Raw genomic sequence first — 19,101 nt, forward strand, 5'->3', positions numbered from 1 at the left:
GAGCTGCCAGCTCTGCACTCTGCATCCTCTGCATGTAAAGCTCAGGGGGGGGCACCGAGGGTACAGTGTTTTCCTGTTAAAATACACCTTTACAGTGAACACTTTAACTTTCTGTCCCAGCTGAACCTGTCAGGACAGTTTGGGAAGAAAAACCAAACCTTTTCTGACCTGATCAAGTCCAACAGGTGTTCAGAGAGACTGAAACAGGCTCTGTGCAGGGAAGACCGAGCCTTCCAGTTCAGGGAATAAATAACCAACGAAACCTCTAAACCAGAATTAGGAAAGAAAAGAAAACCTGCATCCACTGACTGACACTCACATCTTCATCAGACAGAAGCTGCCTCTGTGCACCTGACAGGCGGCGCTCAGGGATCATAACCCTGATAATGACCCTCTGTTCACCTGACAGGCGGCGCTCAGGGATCAAAACCCTGATAATAACTGCCTCTGTGCACCTGACAGGCGGCGCTCAGGGATCATAACCCTGATAATAACTGCCTCTGTGCACCTGACAGGCGGCGCTCAGGGATCATAACCCTGATAATAACTGCCTCTGTGCACCTGACAGGCGGCGCTCAGGGATCATAACCCTGATAATAACTGGCTCTGTGCACCTGACAGGCGGCGCTCAGGGATCATAACCCTGATAATGACCCTCTGTTCACCCTGCAGGTGGTGTTGAAGGCAGATGAGAAAGTTCACAGTGTAACCGTGAGAAGCGTGAAGCTGAGCGAAGCCGGACAAGTCAAACTCACCGCCAAGGACTTCCAGACCGAGGCCATCCTCGTGGTCAAAGGTACGGCACCGATGCGCTGGTTCCACCGGACTCCACTGATCATCAGGGTTTAAGCACCAGACCCATTCATAACTGCTGTACATTTAAACTGCTGTTCTGTGTGTTTGTGTGTGCGTTCAGAGCCATCGGTGGAGTTCACCAAGCCTCTGGAGGACCAAACCGTGGAGGAGGAGTCCACCGCCACGCTGGAGTGTGAAGTTTCCAGGGAGAACGCAGAGGTGCAATGGTTCAGGGACGGGCAGGAGATCCGCAAGACCAAGAAGTACGAAATTAATGTGGATGGCCGCAGGAGAGTGCTGCTCATCCACGAATGCACCCTGGAAGACTCAAGGACTTACACCTGTGATGCCAAAGACTTCAAAACCTCCTGCTTCCTCAACGTTGAGCGTGAGTGCCGCAGATCACTGTCACTGGGGGGCATCAGAGGCTTTTTACGGCCACAAAACATGTGGCTCATGAAGGAACTTTCTGTGGGATCTTTTCATGAAAACGCCTTCAAACAGCTGCCTCCTGGAGTCTGAGTGGAAAGCTTCTGAAAGCTGACTTAATGTCCGAATCACGAGCTCTTTGGTTCCATTCGAAAGCAGCTTAAAATGAAAGAAAAATGAAAGTAAAGGCGTCATCTGTCAGTGTTAAACTGCTAAAGCAACTAAACTCTGTTAGAATGAAACCTTAAATCTTCCATTTCTTCAGAAATGTTTTAATCAGAGAAGAAATCAGATCAAAGGAGCTAAAGGAGCTAAAGGAGCTCCATTATCAACAATGAGAGGAATCCATTAAATTCATACAAGTTTAAGAATGCTTTACGAAACTATTTAAAAACTCAGATAAGGATCCCAACAAGTTCCTTGTTCAAAGTTGAGCTTTGATCGACTCCTGATAGAGTTCCGATCGCCTGGAAGGGAACTCCGTCAGCACAGAGGAGCACAGACTCTGCAGGTGGGGGAATTTGAACGTGTTTCTCTGTTTCCACAGCTCCACATGTCGAGTTCTCAAAGCCGCTCCATGATGTCGAGGTCAGAGAGAAGGAATCTGCCAGGTTTGAATGTGAAGTGTCCAGAGAGGACGTGAAGGTGAGCTCGCCTGCTTTGTCTCGCCACCATTCGGGGGCACTTCTCTCCCTTCAGCCTCTCACATCTCCTCTTCCTTCTCACCTTGCAGGTCCGCTGGTTTAAGGATGGAAGTGAGATCCGAAAGGGGAAGAAATACGAAATTATTGATCAAGGTCGCCAACGCATCCTCATCATCCACAAGTCTGTGTTTGACGATGAGGCTGAATACGAATGTGACGCAAAGACCTCCAAATCCTCCGGCATGCTCACCGTCGTGGGTAAGAACCCGGAGGTCAAAGTTCAAACCTGAAAACCGCTGCAGGAAACAGAAGCTTCTTCATGAGAGGGAGCAATCTCCTGAAAGCTCAGCCTGTTCCTATATTTAAATGTTACTGAAAGCAGAAATATTGATATTCTAACTCGTTTTCTAGAAAATAAGAAATAAAAACTGACTGGTCCAAGTCCAGCTGAACAGGATTCATCACCACCTGCTTGGACTGCACCCCCCCATCTTATCAGATGGGATTTCTATATGATGATGAACCTTCAGCTGTTTTCTGCACTTCTGTATAAAAATTACAGTGAATTCAGTTCGGTTCAATAATATTTTATTAATCTCAGGAATTAAATTCTATCCCTGCAGTATTAATTATTATTAAAGATCAGCTGCTGTTACAGAGAAAAGAATAAGATATAAACCAGCTGAAGTGCAGCAGAGAGGAAGGTAGGAACCTTCGGAGGTCTCCATCAGGGGGTTGGGCTGCTGTTTCTGTTGCTTAGCAACAGCTCAGCTGATGATGTCACACACAGCGTCAGCAGGTAACTCAGGTGAACTCTCAGCAGACAGAGGAGTTCAAACAAATAGATAGAATAGAAATGGAAAAATACATTATTCATTATTAAAAAAAACGTCAGAAGTGATGAAATAAGATCAGTTTGAGGTGGAAACGCGTTCCAGGCTCGTGTTGATGCCTTTCGCCCTCTGTCTCATGGTCGCTTTGTGTTCCAAGTATGTTTGGGCGTGATGCTGAAGCCCACAGTTTCAGCAGAGCCATCCGTCACCTGTGATCTGACATATTTCTGCCTCTGCAGAGGAGGAGACCAGGTTCACCAAGAACCTGTCCAACGTGGAGGGCACCGAGACGGACAGCGTGAGGCTGATCTGCGAGGTCTCCAAACCCGGCGCTGATGTGATCTGGTACAAAGGAGACGAGGAGCTGCCGGAGGGCGGCCGCTACGACCAGATCGTGGACGGCAAGAGGAGGATCCTCGTCATCCAGGACCTGAAGATAAGTGACGCCGGAGAGTACAACTGCAGGCTGAGCTCCAACATCAAAACCTCCGCAAACCTCCAGATTAACGGTATGAATCTTATCTTTCACATCAGAGTTCACGGCTCGACTGAGCAGGGTTCATGTTTCTATGGAAACGTATTTCTGCTGTGATTAACCAAACCCCCCGACTCTGCAGAACTGGCTGCTGAGTTCATCTCCAGGCCTCAGAACCAGGAGGTGGTGGAGGGCCAGAAGGCAGAGTTCACCTGCTCCGTCTCCAAGGAAACCTTCGAGGTCAAATGGATGAAAGACGACAAGGAGCTGGTGGAGGGAGACAAATACCAGTTGGTGAGTGATGGCAAGAGGAGAACGCTGGTCATCAAGGACTGCGAGCCCAAAGACGAGGGCGGATACGTGGTGAGGATCGGAGCGACCAGAGCCAGCGTTGACCTCACTGTGCACGGTAAGCTCGGTGCTAAAAATCTGCTTTACTTATTAGATCTTTGCTGTTCAAGAGCTTTGAGAGTAGCTCAGTGGACTCACTTAGTTTTATTTAGTGTGGTCAGCAATGCTTAGATAATGAGCTCATCAACGTCTCCTGCTGTGTTTCCCACAGAGAAACTGAAGATCATCACTCCTCTGAAGGACATGGAGGTTAAAGAAGGCCAGGAAATGGTCCTGAACTGTGAGGTGAACATAGATGGAGCCAAAGCCAAGTGGCTGAAGAATGAAGAGACGCTGTTCGAGAGCAGCAAGTACACCATGGTCCAGAGAGACAACGTCTTCTCCCTGAGGATCAAAGACGCCCAGAAGGGAGACGAAGCCAGCTACAGCATCAACCTGACCAATCACAGAGGAGAGCATGATAAGAGCTCCTGCAGCCTCACCATCAGAGGTGGGTGGTTCACAGCAAGCAGTTAGAGCCTGTTTTAGTGTGTGGAACCTAACAAACTTTGATTTGTACAGAGGAGAGTCTGCGGATCGTGGTGCCTCTGGAGGACATCGACACTCAGGAGAAGAAGACCATCAGCTTCTCCTGTAAGGTCAACCGACCCAACGCCACACTGAAGTGGGTCAAGGGAGGCCAGGAGATCGCCTTCAACAAGCGCGTCGTCTACAGAGTGGACAAAGACAAGCACACGCTGACCATCAAAGACTGCACGCTGGCCGACGAGGGCGAGTACACCGCCGTCGCTGGAGACAACAAGTCCACCGCCGAGCTGATCATCAGCGAGGCGCCGACCGACTTCAACGTGCAGCTCAAGGACCAGACCATCATCGAGTTTGAGGACGCAGAGTTCAGCTGCAAGCTGACCAAAGAGAAGGCTGAAGTCAAGTGGTACCGAAACGGACGAGAGATCAGAGAAGGACCCAGGTGGGTCACAGGGACTTTATCCAGCTCATGGGTTTAGGATGTTACAGCAAGCATTCAGTTCCCAAAACAAAGTTTCCTTCCTTCTTTCTTCCAGATACACGTTTGTGAGGGACGGAAAGATGTGCACTTTGCGTATCAAAGAGTGCAGACCTGACGATGAATGTGAATACGCCTGTGGTGTGGACGAGAAGAGATCCAGAGCCAGGCTCTTTGTAGAGGGTGAGCTCCGCCGGACACGCTCTGTGTTTCCTCTGTGATCCGGTTCCTGTTCTGTTCCTCCCCGCGGTGACCTCCTCCTCACTCTCTTTGTCCCGCAGAAACCCCGGTGGAGATCGTCCGCCCGCCGCAGGACGTGTTCGAAGCTCCAGGCTCCGACATCGTGTTCGAGGTGGAGCTCAACAAGGACCGAGTGGAAGTGAAGTGGCTGAGGAACAATATGACAGTCGTCCAGGGAGACAAGTACCAGATGATGAGCGAGGGGAAACTGCACAGACTTCAGGTCTGTGAGATCAGACCCAGAGACCAGGGAGAGTACAGAGTCATCGTCAAAGACAAAGATGCTAAGGCCAAGCTGGAGCTGGCAGGTGAGAGTCCAGACGGTCCTGAAAACATCACTCCAACAAATCAAAGAAATCAGGCTTCCAGTTGTTGATTCTCGTAAAAATAGAACAGGATTGTTAATGTTTTCCCAACAGAAAACTTTCAAAGATGCTTGCAGCCCCGGTTTGTCTGCAGGTCTGCTTCGTATGATGCCTGATAGACAAAACTGAGGGAAAAGCCTGACCCTCAGACTGAGTGGGGTGTGCAGATGTTCCCTGTGTTGCTATGTGTCTGACAGCGTTCCTCCTCTCCTTCGTCCTCCTCCAGCCTCACCTCAGATGAAGACCACCGATCAGAGCTACGTCACCGACGCCGGGAAGCCCATCGTCATGGCCGTCCCGTACAGCGCCTACCCAAAGGCTGAGGCCGACTGGCTGTACAACAACCTGAGCCTGCCCAAAGACAGCATCCACACCTCCGCTGACCGCACAGAGTACCGGCTGAAGGACCCCAAGAAGTCCGACCAAGGCCGCTACAGGATCACCGTCAAGAACAAGCACGGGGAAGGAGAAGCCTTCATCACCCTGGACGTCATTGGTGAGCTCTCATCATCAGATGAGCTATTTTACTGGGTTTAATAGCAGTTGGAAAGTGTCTGTTATCTGTTGGTGGTCGTGGCTCAAGAGTCAAGGTCAAGTGTTTAATCTAAACTTCTATAGATTTAAAGATTTAAGGATAAAGTTTAAATGTGGTGAGGGCTTCAGGATTGCTCCATCATGCTGCAGCAGCCATCCTCTGATTTATTCATTAACCTCATTAATGTGTCTCCAGATGTCCCGGGACCTGTCAAGAACCTGCAGGTGGTTGACACCGCTGACGGTGAGGTCAGCCTGGCATGGGAGGAGCCTGAGAGCGACGGTGGCAGCAAGGTCATCGCCTACGTGGTGGAGAGACGCGACATGAAGCGGAAAACCTGGACGCTGGCCACTGACCACGCTGAGAGCCCCGAGTACACAGTGACTGGGCTGCAGAAGGACTCGTTTTACCTGTTCAGGGTCTGCGCCCGAAACCGGGTCGGCAGCGGACCCCTCGTCGAGACCGACAAAGCTGTGCAAGCCAAGAACAAGTTCGGTAAGATTTCTACCGAAGGTTGAAGCTGATCACGATCAATTAATGCAACAGATTTCTGAAAGTGAGGCGAATAAAAGGGGACCTAGAATAGAGCCCTGCGGTGCACCAAATTAGATTGAAGTATTCCGTTTTGATGTTTGAAGTTTGAGCATCTCAGTCACTGTTCTGTCTCCTGTTTCTTAGACGTTCCTGACGCTCCTCTGAACATCATCGTGGGAAACGTCACCAAATTCGGCTGCACTGTCTCCTGGGAACCCCCCGAGTCAGACGGAGGCTCCCCCATCACCTCGTACATCATCGAGCTGCGTGACAGGACGTCGGTGAAGTGGACGCCCGTCCAGGTGACTAAAGCCAACGAGCTCAGCGCCATCGTCAACGACGTCATTGAGAACAAAGAGTACATCTTCAGAGTCAAAGCTGAGAACAAAGCCGGCGTCGGCAAGCCCAGCGCCGCCTCTAAGCCCGTGAAGATCATGGATCCCATCGGTAAGAAACACCTTAACGATGATTATCTGTTATTTTCTGGTAATAAGTGACCCCAGCATCGTGTTTCATTTCTCTGTGCAGCATGAGCTCTCCAGCCAGGCTCCAGTATTCAGCTTCTGTTTAATTCCCATGAGGAAATGATTTAGCAGCCAGGAGAAAAAGTCATCTTTATCTTTAAAGATTTATTTCTGCTTCCTGCAGAGCGCCCCAGTCCCCCTCTGAACCTGTCCTGGGAGGACCAGAACAAGAACTCGGTGCAGCTCAGCTGGGAGACTCCTCTGAAGAACGGAGGCAGCATGATCACCGGATACATCATCGAACGCTGTGAGGACGGCACCGACAAGTGGCTCCGCTGCAACGCCCGGCTCTGCCCCGACCTCTTCTACAAGGTAGCTGCATCCTGCTGGTAGGTATCGGACGTTTCCTTTGTTCTGTTCCAACACTCCAACCTTTTGCTCCTGCTGCAGGTGTCTGGTCTGAAATATGGAACCAAGTACAACTACAGAGTGTTTGCCGAGAACGCCGCTGGAGTCTCTAACCCGTCAAACGTCATCGGACCTCTGCTGGCCGACGACCTGCACGGTGAGACACTGTTTAGTTACGCCTGAAAGTCAAATCTGTGCTGAAGCTGCAGATATTCTTATTCTCATCTGAAATCTTTCAGCTTCTCCGGAGAAAAGTCCGGTTGAAACAAAATGCCTGAAAGATGGACTGCAGTTTGTGTATTTTTAAGATCTGAGTTCTCATCTGAAACCTGTCTCCACTCCAGTCGGTCCCACCTTCGACCTGAGCGCTTTCAAAGATGGCCTCGAGGTGATCGTCCCTCAGCCCCTGACCATCAGAGTCCCCATCACCGGATACCCGACCCCCGTCGCCAAGTGGACCTTTGGAGAGAAGGCGCTGACCACCGCAGACGAGCGCGTCTCCCTGACCACCAAGTCCACCTTCACAGAACTTGTCATCATGCCGAGCGTCCGCCCAGACAGAGGCACCTACACCCTGCAGCTGGAGAACGACGTCACATCTGTCTCCGGAGATATCGAAGTCAACGTCATCGGTGCGCCATGAAGCCAACAGATCTGAGCACACGCTGACCTGAGGCTGTTTCTGAGTTTTAGCTCATCGTATTTGTGTTTGTGTTGGCAGCGGCGCCCAGCGCACCGAAGGACTTTAAGGTCCTGGAGGTGACCCGGCAGCACGTCCACCTGAGCTGGGAGGCTCCAGAACACGATGGAGGAAGTCCTCTGACCGGCTATCAGGTGGAGAAACGGGACTTGTCCCGCAAGACCTGGGTCAAGGTACGACGCTGACCTGTGCACTTCATCGTGATTTAAACGCAGCTTTACTGAAAGTATCGTCATTTTTTGACAAAATTTTGTAGTGGTAGCTGGTTCTGGGTCTTCATGTAGGTCCAGATTAACATCCTCTGTAACAGAACCTGACTGTGTAGCTTCAGGTGTTTCTGTGATCTCCATGAATCTGTGTCTGATGATGTCAAACCGTCCCTCAGGTGATCACAGGGATCCAGGACCTGGAGTTCACTGTCACCGACGTGGTTGAAGGGAAGGAGTATCTGTTCAGAGTCACCGCCTGCAACAAGTGTGGACCAGGAGAGCCGGCCTACATCGACGAGCCCGTCAACGTCTCCTCTCCTGCCAGTGAGTCGGAGCAGCTGTACCATGCTGTTTGTTAGTCAGATACAGATTCATGGTGATGTGGATTTTAAGAGTCATGCTGACTTTGCTGTGAACTCAGTTGGAGCTGTAGCCAGACACACATTCTGTTACTTTTGCATCTGTAAAGAGGAGTTATTTCCAGTCATGAGTCATAGGAACCCTCTAACTGCTGTCTCAATCCTGCTCCAGCTGTTCCAGACCCCCCAGAGAACCTGAAGTGGCGAGACAAGTCAGCCAGTGGCATCTTCCTGACCTGGGAGCCGCCCAAGTACGACGGCGGCACTGGCATCCGAGGATACAACGTGGAGCGCTGCCAGAGAGGAACCGATAAGTGGGAGCCCTGCGGAGACATGGTGACTGAGCTGAAGTGCCAGGTAACCGGTCTGATCGAGGGCCAGTGGTACTCCTACAGAGTTCGAGCCCTGAACCGACTCGGAGCCAGCCGACCCTGCAAGGCCACCGACGAGATCCAGGCCGTCGATCCCAAAGGTAACCATGATGAGTCCTGAAAAGGCTCCAGACTGAGACTGTTTTTTTTTACTTCCAAGTGAAAAAGAATCCTAGAACTTTAAGGCTTGTGACCGATACCTCGTCCTTCTCACCCCTGCAGAGCCTCCAGAGATCCAGCTGGACGCCAAGCTCCTGGCTGGTCTGACTGCCAAGGCCGGCAGCAAGATCGAGCTCCCGGCTGAGGTGATGGGTAAGCCGGAGCCCCGTGTGAAGTGGACCAAGGCCGACCTGGTCCTCAAACCAGACGACAGGGTTTCCATCGATACGAAGCCCGGACAGTCCACCGTCACTATCGCCAAGACCAAGAGAGACGACAGCTCCACCTACATCATCGAGGCTACCAACAGCAGCGGTCGTGCAACCGCCACCGTGGAGGTCAACATCCTCGGTAAGACTGGACGACAGCAGAGAAACTTACTGACTCTTTTAGTTTCCCCTGAATTAAATTTCAAATGTGTCCCTAAAAACAGACAAGCCTGGTCCTCCTGCTGCCTTTGACATTTCCGAGATCACCAATGAAACCTGCTTCCTGGCCTGGAACCCGCCACGTGACGACGGTGGTTCCAGGGTCACCAATTACATCGTGGAGCGCCGAGCCGCCGACAGCGAGATCTGGCACCGGCTGTCCTCCACCATCAAACAGACCACATACAAAGCTGTGGGCCTGGTCAAGTTCAAGGAGTACATCTTCAGAGTGTTCGCTGAGAACCAGTTTGGTGTCGGCCCACCGGCTGAACACCCATCCATCATCGCCAGATACCCCTTCGGTAGGTCACCTGACCAGGAGGCTGAGGTTCAGAACATGAATTTAAATTTGAAGTAATTTAAAGGAAAAGTTTGACTTCAGCTGTGTGCCAAGATGTTTTGGGGTGTGAGCAGGTCGTGTAAATCCTCCCCTGGTGCAGGATAGTTTGGACTGATGTGTTGTCAGGGCTCTGCAGTGAATAATGACTCAGGCCTTGCCAGGTGTAACCTTACGCTGCCTGTTTCGTCCTCAGACACTCCTGGAGCTCCCTACAAACTGGAGGCTTCAGACATTGCCAAGGACTCTCTGACTCTGGCCTGGTACGAGCCGGATGAGGACGGAGGAAGCCCCATCACAGGATACTGGGTGGAGAGACACGAACCCGAGCACAACAAGTGGATACGATGCAACAAGCTGCCCATTAAAGACACCAACTACAGGTGAGTTCAGCTGTCTGAGCCAACTGTAACTCTGCATCTTTGGTAGAATTCATTGACTTGACATAAGTCCTTTTCTCTGCAGAGTCAAAGGTCTTCCAACCAGAAAGAAGTACAAGTTCAGAGTCCTCGCTGAGAACCTGGCTGGAACTGGAAAACCCAGCAAGGAGACAGATCCAATCCTCGTCAAAGATCCGATCGGTACAAAGTGTTTACCCTCTCACATCCCCTGTGTTTCAGCACCTGAAGCCTTTTCAGAAGATTAAAACCATCATGACCCTCCTCTTGCAGATCCTCCATGGCCTCCTGGTAAACCCACAGTGAAGGACGTGGCTAAGACCTCCTGCTTCCTCATGTGGACCAAACCCGAGCACGACGGCGGAGCCAAGATCGACGGCTATATCATTGAAATGCTGAAGAGTGGAACTGTGGACTGGATCCGAGTGGCAGAGAACATCAACCTGCTGGAGAATTTCCTGAAAGGCCTGATGGAAAAGCAGGAGTATTCGTTCAGGGTGCGAGCCGTTAATGTGGCCGGCGAGAGCGAGCCCAGCGAGCCCAGCGATCCGGTGCTCTGCAAAGAGCGACTGAGTAAGAATGATTCTCTGTGAAAACACACACAAAGTGCTGAGCCTAGACACCAGAGGAGACCCAACATGTGAAAAACAGAACCACAGTCACCCTCCATCATTTCTGAGGTTCTATGTATCAGGACATAATAAGCTGCCATAAAACTGTTCCTCAGCTGGTGTTAAAACTCAGTAACTCCACCCTCAGATAAACAACATGTGACATCTTACACTGTCTCATTATTTACTGAACAAGAACTGAGTCAAAACACTGAAGCAGTGTGTGAAAAACTAAGTGAACCCTCACTGCTTCCACAGGAACTAAATCATATAATAAATAAATAAACCATATCAGCACAAACACCTCATACCAGCTGTCAAGCACGGTGGTGGAGGGCTGATGATCTGGGCTGGTTCTGCAGCCACAGGACCTGGGCACCAGCTGGTGATCTGGGCTGGTTCTGCAGCCACAGGACCTGGGCACCAGCTGATGATCTGGGCTGGTTCTGCAGCCACAGGACCTGGGCACCAGCTGGTGATCTGGGCTGGTTCTGCAGCCACAGGACCTGGGCACCAGCTGGTGATCTGGGCTGGTTCTGCAGCCACAGGACCTGGGCACCAGCTGGTGATCTGGGCTGGTTCTGCAGCCACAGGACCTGGGCACCAGCTGATGATCTGGGCTGGTTCTGCAGCCACAGGACCTGGGCACCAGCTGGTGATCTGGGCTGGTTCTGCAGCCACAGGACCTGGGCACCAGCTGGTGATCTGGGCTGGTTCTGCGGCCACAGGACCTGGGCACCAGCTGGTGATCTGGGCTGGTTCTGCAGCCACAGGACCTGGGCACCAGCTGGTGATCTGGGCTGGTTCTGCAGCCACAGGACCTGGACAGTCTTTGTTTTTTACATGACTGTATGAGTCACTCATGAGCAGAAAACACAGAACATATCAGCCTGTTACTCTGATCCAACACATCAAATGATCCCTCATGAGCAGAAACTGATGCTGGGCAGCAGAGTGGCTCCAATAGTTCTGAGTATGCAGTTACAACAAATGGTTCTGAACAGATTAACATGAGCTGCCAGTTGACTTCTCTGTCTTCACCCCCTCAGACCCTCCGTCAGCTCCCCGCTGGTTGGAGGTCGTCAGCATCAGCAGGAACAGCGCCGAGATGAAGTGGACGGTCCCGGAGCGTGACGGAGGATCACGCATCACTAACTACGTGGTGGAGAAGCGTGACGTCAGGCGTAAAGGCTGGCAGGCCGTGGACACCACAGTCAAGGAGCTCAAGTACACCGTCACGCCTCTCAATGAAGGCTCGCTCTACGTGTTCCGTGTCGCCGCAGAGAACGCTGTGGGCGTCGGACCGTTCTGCGAGATGGAGGACTCTGTGCTCGCCAAAGACACTTTCAGTAAGTTGGAGAAGAAGTTGGACGAGAACTGAATCCCCAGATCTATCCATGATGATAATGAAATATTGTTTTTTTGTTTTAGCTACTCCTGGACCGCCATATGCACTCGCCGTCAATGCCGTGAGCAAAAGATATGTGGACCTTCAGTGGGAGGAACCGAAGAACGATGGTGGCAGACCTATCCTCAGGTCTGTAACAGATAGAATATGGTGAAGGTCATGGAGTGCCGGTCATTTCCTCGCTGTGTTGACCCTCTGATGCCTCCTCCCTGCAGATACTCCATTGAGAAGAAGGAGAAACTTGGAACCCGCTGGGTTAAATGTGGCAAAACTTCAGGTCCAGACTGTAAATACAGAGTAACGGACGTCATCGAGGGAACGGAAGTTCAGTTCCAGGTCCGAGCTGAGAACGAGGCCGGAGTTGGACACCCAAGCGAGCCCACAGAGATCATCACCATAGAAGACCCAACAGGTTCTTCCTTTAACCATTTGTGTCTCAATCATAACACAAAGAAATCCTCTGTACTAAACAGAGTCTGAATCCATCTGTCCTGACCCCTGCAGGCGTCCCATCACCTCCCATCGAGCTGCATGTGACCGGAGCCAGCCGAGACTTCCTGTCCATCGCTTGGAAGCCTCCGCAGCAGGACGGCGGCTCCCCCGTTCGTGGCTACCACATCGAGATGTGCGAGGCTGGAACAGAAAAGTGGATGAGGGTCAACTCCCGTCCAGTGAAGGAGCTGAAGTACCGCGTGGAGGAGGGCGTGGTCCCCGAGAAGGAGTACATCCTGAGAGTGAGGGCCATCAACTCTGTGGGAGTCAGCGAGCCGTCCGACATCTCTGAGAACGTCTTCGCCAAAGACTCCGACTGTAAGAGCGCGAGGAGTATCCATCTTTTTCCTCTCTGAAACTGTTAGTCATCAAGGCCTGCATTAGAGCCTCTGTTCTGTGGTTCCAGGTAACCCGATGCTGGAGTTCCAGACTCTGGACTTGGTTGTTGTGGAAACAGAGAAGCTTCACATCCCAGTTCCTTTCAGAGCTGTCCCCTCCCCCAGAATCACCTGGCACAAAGACGGCAAGGAGCTGAAGGCTGACGAGCGCGTGGGCTTCAGGTCAGAGCGACGCGCTGCTGTTACAACTTAGAACGAAATGCAGCAGCTGAATCCCTCACAGCTCAGAGAAACACGCCTTTAAATGTCCACGAAATGACTAAGATTGTTACTTTCAGACGATGATAGCGACTCAGTATTTTAGTGCAGAATAATGGCATCTAAAACACGACCCCTGCTTTGGGTCCAGTGTGAGTTGCTTTGGTGCGCTGCAGTGGCTGATGACATTGTTTGTGCTGAACAGGAAGGAGTATATTTCCTGTCACCTGGAGATCGACAGCAGCCTTCACCCCGATGCCGGAGTGTACAAAGTGACTCTGGAGAACAAATTGGGAGCTGCTAGCGCCACCATCAACGTCAAAGTCATCGGTAACCAATCACCTGCCTCCGGTTTGTCCGGCCTGTTCTCTCAGATTGCTGTTTAACACGTCTCTGTGTCCTCAGGTCTTCCCGGTGCCTGTAAGGAGATCGTGGCTTCTGAGATCACAAAGAGCTCCTGTAAGATGTCCTGGGATCCTCCAGACTACGACGGCGGCAGCCCGATTCTTCACTACGTCCTGCAGGTCTGAGACGGCAGCATGTCTTCATTTTACAGTTTTAGATAGGAGTTTGTGACACGAGTGACTCAAACTGATGCTTATTGTGTGCGTGCAGCGCCGTGAGGCTGGCAGGAGGACATACGTCAACATGATGTCCGGGGAGAACAAGGTGAGCTGGCCCGTCAAAGACCTCATCCCCAATGGAGAATATTACTTCAGAGTCCAGGCTGTCAACAAGATCGGAGGAGGAGAGTTCATCGAGCTCCGCAATCCAGTCATCGCAGAGGACCAGAAACGTAAGAAAGCTGAGCTGAGCTGAAGGATAATGAACAGCTTTTAGATGTTACTGAAGTTTCACCTGCCAAGAGCATGACAAAACAGAGTCAGATTACCGGTTCAATGAAGAGTCAAAGAGTCTGATAACTGAAGGCTCTGCCTCCCATTCTGCTTTTAGGGGCTTGATAACTGAAGGCTCTGCCTCCCATTCTGCTTTTAGGGGCCTGATAACTGAAGGCTCTACCTCCCATTCTGCTTTTAGGGGCCTGATAACTGAAGGCTCTGCCTCCCATTCTGCTTTTAGGGGCCTGATAACTGAAGGCTCTACCTCCCATTCTGCTTTTAGAAACTCTGGGAACCACAAGGAAACCTGCAGCCTGAGAGCAAAGTGCTCTGTTGGGGAAATATCCAACTGTGAGATCTTTAAGATGTGATGGAGCTCGGTCATTAAGAGCTTTATATGTGAGGAGAAGAACCTTAAATTCTATTCTGAATCTAACAGGGAGCCAATGAAGAGAAGCTAAAACTGGAGAAACATGATCTCTGCTGTTAGATCTCATCAGAACTCTGGCTGCAGGGTTTTGGTTATTATGGTTCTGAGAATCAGATATTTATAATCTTTTTGGAAAAATCTTTGAATTTACCTGAAACTCGTCTCTTGTTCCAGATGCTCCCGACCCGCCGGTGGATGTGGAGACCCACAACCCCACATCCAGCACCATCACCCTGACCTGGAAGCCTCCCATGTACGATGGTGGCGCCAAGATCATGGGCTACATCCTGGAGAAGCAGCAGAAGGGTGAGGACAAGTGGGAGAGGTGCAACGACTTCCTGGTGCCCGTCCTGTCCTACACCGTCAGAAGACTGACGGAGGGCAAGAACTACACGTTCCGAGTGAAAGCCGAGAACGCCGCCGGGATCAGCGAGCCATCCCGTAACTCGCCGTTCGTCAAGGCCTCGGACTCCATCGGTAAGGACGAGATCAGCTGCAGACAAGATAAACGTTTTAAAAATGATTAGAACCGGATCAGAACTTTGACTCTGCAGTCGTTTGCTCAGAATAATGTTTCTGATCTTTTTTTGTCTCTCTCAGATCCTCCGAAGGTTTTCCTGAGCGGCAGCCTGCAGTCTGGTCTCAGTGTGAGGCGTGGCTGTGAGATCTGCCTGGACGCCAACATTTCTGGCTCACCGTATCCTCAGATCACCTGGTACTGGAACAACCAGGTGATCCGGCCCGAGCCGCTCCGCAAGAGGCCAGAGAAACCCCTGAAGAAGAAGGCAGAGAAGAAGGAGGTAGGAGAAGCAGAGAAGAAAGAGGGAGAGGTGAAGGAGGGAGAGGTGAAGAAAGAGGGAGAGGAGAAGAAAGAAGGAGAGGTGAAGAAAGAGGGAGAGGAGAAGAAAGAGGGAGAGGAGAAGAAAGAAGGAGAGGAGAAGAAAGAAGAGGTCAAAAAGACAGAGGAGGCAGAGCCAGAGCAGGAGGAACCGGACTATCCGACCATAAATGAGCGCCTGACTATCGACAACAGCCACAGGGGCGTGTCCTCCATCGTCATCAGGGACTCCGTCCGTCCTGATCATGGCGTCTACATGGTGAAGGTGGAGAACGACCACGGCAAGGCCTCTGCAACTTGTGAGGTCAACGTGCTCGGTAAATGTTCCCTTCAAGCTTTTTGTAGTGTGCATTCACAGAGTCACTCGGTCTGTAAGCTGTGCACAGATGCAGGTTAACACATGATCCTCTCTGTCCACAGACACTCCCAGTCCTCCTGTGAACCTAAGGTTCGAGGAGGTCAGGAAGAACTCCGTCATCTGCAAATGGGATCCTCCTCTGGACGATGGCGGCAGCGAGATCATCAACTACACCCTGGAGAAGAAGGACAACTCGAAGGTGGAGTTCGGCTGGAGCAGCGTTACCTCCACACTGAGAGGCTGCCGTTACCTGGTGCCCAAACTCATCGAGAAGAAAGAGTATATCTTCAGAGTCGTGGCAGAGAACAAGTTCGGCCCCGGTCCACCCTGCATCTCCAAACCGCTCATCGCCAAGAATCCTTTCGGTAAGTTTTCATATTTACAGGCGGTGGTTTGTATGTTTTTACTGACATGGTCCTTTTCTTCGGGTATGTCCCCACATGCCTGCATGGTTTGTTTGCTTCATCATGTCACATGAAACATGAAGTCACACTCAGTTATCTCTCTCCTCCTTGTCCTCAGAACCTCCTGAGACTCCTGATCAGCCACAGGTTGATGATGTCACAGCCAACAGTATGCTGGTCACCTGGAACGAACCAAACGATAACGGCAACCCCATCCTGGGATACTGGGTGGAGCGCCGCGAGATCAACAGCTCTCACTGGGCGCGTGTCAACAGGTCAGAAACCACCTCTACAAACACGCTGTGTCCTGTCTGTCCCATGCGTGGATGGCATTAACGTTCCCTTCTGTCCTGATCCTCAGGAACCTCGTCCCAGACACTGAGCTGAATGTCGGAGGGCTGCTGGAAGGGCTGACTTACATCTTTAGAGTGGCGGCAGAAAACCAGGCCGGCCCTGGAAAGTTCAGTCTTCCATCTGAACCCCAGACAGCGCACGCTCCGATCTGTACGTATCTGCGGCATTTGTTTGTTACGGCGCTTCATATTTAAAAGATCTGCTACAAACACTTTTCAAACCCTATAAAACAGGAAAATGAATTGAACCCAGAACATTTTTTCATGGTTCTGACCCTTCAGTGCCTCCCGGACCCCCTATTCCCCGAGTGGTCGCGACCACTGACCACTCCATTGACGTGGAGTGGGATCCACCTGCCGACAACGGCGGAGGGGAGATTCTGGGATACCACGTGGATAAGGTCAGAGCGTCAGATAGTCACCTGCTGAATCAAACGAAACCTTAAGCTGTCTTGATTTACGCACTAATGTTCTGGTTTGTCCTGTGGTTCTTTAGGCCATTGTTGGTACCAAGGACTGGTCCAGGTCTACAGAACGTCCATGGAAGACCCGGGCCTTCACCGTCTATGGAGTCCGTGAGGGAGCAAAGTACCTAGTCAGAGTGATTGCCTGTAACGCTGCAGGAGAAGGAACACCTGCCTTCACAGAGTCTGTGTTTGTCCGGAATCCTGCAGGTCAGACTGAGCCCTGCTCTCTCCAAACCCTCCAAAGCGGAAGGGGTTTTAATTTGGTCAAATGATGCCTGTTCCAGTGTTAATTTGTTATGTGTCGATGTTTCCTTCTTCCTTTGCTTTCCGGTTGCCAACCACAGAGTTGCCTGTGATTGAACTGGATCTATCCGTCAAGAATGGTGTGATAATCAGAGCTGGAGAAAACCTTCGTGTACCTGCAACTGTGACAGGTAAACCCTATCCATCTATTACCTGGACCAAGGATGATGGCAAACCTGACAAAGACCGTGTGGAGATCCTCAGCGAGGGCAACGACAGCGTCGTATCAATTAAAAACGTCCAGAGGAAGGACTGCGGCAAATACCAAATCTCTGCTTGCAACCCCAGCGGCATCAAGTCTGCGTGGACCAGAGTGGAAGTGATGGGTGAGCGAAGAGTCCAGGAAACCTGCCAGGAATGAATCCTTCCCAGTGTCAGTGTAAGTAACTGTTAGCTTTGCTTTATCTTCAGATGTCCCTGGACCCATCACAGACCTGAAGCCGGTTGTTGTTACACGTAAGATGATTTTCCTCAACTGGGACGACCCCGAAGACGACGGAGGCAGTGACCTGACCGGCTTCATCGTGGAGCGAAGAGATGCCAAGATGCACACATGGAGGCAGCCTATTGAAACCGCCTCCTCCAAGTGTGAGTGTGTGGGCATCATGGAGGGACAGGATTACTTCTTCCGTGTCATCGCCAAGAACAAGTACGGCATGGGCCCACCGGTGGAGCTGGGACCCATCAAGGCTGTGGACCCACAAGGTGAGAGCTGACTTTTCTTTTTCCTACCACAAGATCAAGACTTGGAAACTTGATTTGTACATAAAACTAATGGTTTGGTGTTACTTTAGGCCCACCATCGTACCCTGAGAAGTTCCACTACACGGAGCGCACCAAGAACTCCATCACTCTGGCCTGGAAGCCCCCTCGTAACGATGGTGGCAGCCCTGTCATCGGCTACTTTGTAGAGAAAAAGAGGCAGGACCAGCAGGCCTTCGAGCTCTGCAACACAGAGATCTGCCCCAACATGACGCTGACCGTGGAGGGCCTGGACGAGGCCTGGATGTATGAGTTCAGAATCAAGTGTGCCAACCTCATTGGAGAGAGTGAGCCATCCACCCCAATGACTGTTGTCATCCAAGACGATGAAGGTGAGGCTGAGTAGTGTTAAAAAGGGCTGAAGCCTTGGAAGGTGAAAATAAAACCCAACATAGAACTAGTAAGTTGCAGGACTTGGGACCATTTATTTTGAAAAGACTTTCAGACTTCTGGTTCAACTCAGTTAAGTATCTGTGGGCCTTTATTTTGATGATAACTTGGCAACTTCCTGTAAGTTACACAGGACTCTTATTTTGAAAATCTGGTTCACACATATTTCCTGTTGGTCCTTGAAGTGATTCTGGCCTATCACAACGTTTCTGGGTGGAAGACAACAAAACTGCTCCTGATTTCATGTATTAGCTGTAAATGTAGAGAAGAAGCATAAAAGTTATTTAAAAAGAGACATTTTAAAGGCAGACTGGTAATAAGGTTGATATATACATTTACACCGACACCTTTAATAAGCTAATTCAAACTCAAATTGAGGTTATTAATGTAGAGTTTGTGCTGAGTGGTTCTGTTTTGGTCCTGTTCCTCTCAGTGGGTCCTGAGGTCCATATGCTGAAGCACTTTAAGGGCGACTCCATCACGGTGAGGAAGGGTGAGCCCGTTGAGATCCCTGCTGACATCATTGGACTCCCCATCCCAAAGATCGAGTGGTCCAAGGACGACGTGGTGATTGAGAAGCCCACCGAGACCCTGCTGATGGAGACGGAGGTGACCGGCAGGATGAACGCCAAGACCGTGCTGTCCATCCCAGCTGTCAACAGGAGGGACCGCGGCAGCTATACGGTGTCTGCCTCCAACAACATGGGCTCAGCCAAGCACACCATCTTTGTCATGGTGCTGGGTGAGTTGAAAAAGACCCGCACACACGCTGCAAGATGAAATGGTGACATTTGTGTCCTGACTGAAGCC

At 51.1% G+C, this 19,101-nt stretch overlaps 2 protein-coding genes across 2 annotated transcripts in view; one reads left to right on the forward strand and one right to left on the reverse strand.

Moving 5' to 3' along the window:
* The window catches only part of LOC140319808 (uncharacterized), a 481,384-nt gene that overhangs the window by 368,772 nt on the left and 93,511 nt on the right, over positions 1-19,101 (reverse strand). The gene's annotated exons all lie outside the window — the stretch shown is intronic.
* Positions 1-19,101, forward strand: part of ttn.2 (titin, tandem duplicate 2) — a 196,714-nt gene that overhangs the window by 109,925 nt on the left and 67,688 nt on the right. Inside the window, exons 125-167 of the mRNA XM_072397655.1 lie at positions 673-796; positions 917-1,183; positions 1,772-1,869; positions 1,958-2,126; positions 2,941-3,210; positions 3,319-3,585; positions 3,739-4,017; positions 4,089-4,497; positions 4,592-4,716; positions 4,815-5,081; positions 5,365-5,634; positions 5,869-6,168; positions 6,352-6,654; positions 6,856-7,043; positions 7,122-7,236; positions 7,424-7,711; positions 7,801-7,952; positions 8,165-8,312; positions 8,520-8,819; positions 8,941-9,228; positions 9,311-9,607; positions 9,839-10,025; positions 10,108-10,223; positions 10,314-10,613; positions 11,701-12,000; positions 12,083-12,188; positions 12,275-12,471; positions 12,564-12,869; positions 12,958-13,111; positions 13,353-13,477; positions 13,553-13,671; positions 13,763-13,943; positions 14,591-14,893; positions 15,017-15,571; positions 15,675-15,977; positions 16,135-16,291; positions 16,378-16,520; positions 16,652-16,770; positions 16,866-17,043; positions 17,181-17,465; positions 17,551-17,844; positions 17,934-18,233; positions 18,725-19,033. Coding sequence (XP_072253756.1) covers positions 673-796; positions 917-1,183; positions 1,772-1,869; positions 1,958-2,126; positions 2,941-3,210; positions 3,319-3,585; positions 3,739-4,017; positions 4,089-4,497; positions 4,592-4,716; positions 4,815-5,081; positions 5,365-5,634; positions 5,869-6,168; positions 6,352-6,654; positions 6,856-7,043; positions 7,122-7,236; positions 7,424-7,711; positions 7,801-7,952; positions 8,165-8,312; positions 8,520-8,819; positions 8,941-9,228; positions 9,311-9,607; positions 9,839-10,025; positions 10,108-10,223; positions 10,314-10,613; positions 11,701-12,000; positions 12,083-12,188; positions 12,275-12,471; positions 12,564-12,869; positions 12,958-13,111; positions 13,353-13,477; positions 13,553-13,671; positions 13,763-13,943; positions 14,591-14,893; positions 15,017-15,571; positions 15,675-15,977; positions 16,135-16,291; positions 16,378-16,520; positions 16,652-16,770; positions 16,866-17,043; positions 17,181-17,465; positions 17,551-17,844; positions 17,934-18,233; positions 18,725-19,033 — 9,961 coding nt within the window. The remainder of the gene's footprint in view (positions 1-672; positions 797-916; positions 1,184-1,771; positions 1,870-1,957; positions 2,127-2,940; positions 3,211-3,318; positions 3,586-3,738; positions 4,018-4,088; positions 4,498-4,591; positions 4,717-4,814; positions 5,082-5,364; positions 5,635-5,868; positions 6,169-6,351; positions 6,655-6,855; positions 7,044-7,121; positions 7,237-7,423; positions 7,712-7,800; positions 7,953-8,164; positions 8,313-8,519; positions 8,820-8,940; positions 9,229-9,310; positions 9,608-9,838; positions 10,026-10,107; positions 10,224-10,313; positions 10,614-11,700; positions 12,001-12,082; positions 12,189-12,274; positions 12,472-12,563; positions 12,870-12,957; positions 13,112-13,352; positions 13,478-13,552; positions 13,672-13,762; positions 13,944-14,590; positions 14,894-15,016; positions 15,572-15,674; positions 15,978-16,134; positions 16,292-16,377; positions 16,521-16,651; positions 16,771-16,865; positions 17,044-17,180; positions 17,466-17,550; positions 17,845-17,933; positions 18,234-18,724; positions 19,034-19,101) is intronic.

This window comes from Leuresthes tenuis, unplaced genomic scaffold, assembly GCF_036924035.1.
Source record: "Leuresthes tenuis unplaced genomic scaffold, fLeuTen1.0.hap1 SCAF_12, whole genome shotgun sequence".
Taxonomy (NCBI): domain Eukaryota; kingdom Metazoa; phylum Chordata; class Actinopteri; order Atheriniformes; family Atherinopsidae; genus Leuresthes; species Leuresthes tenuis.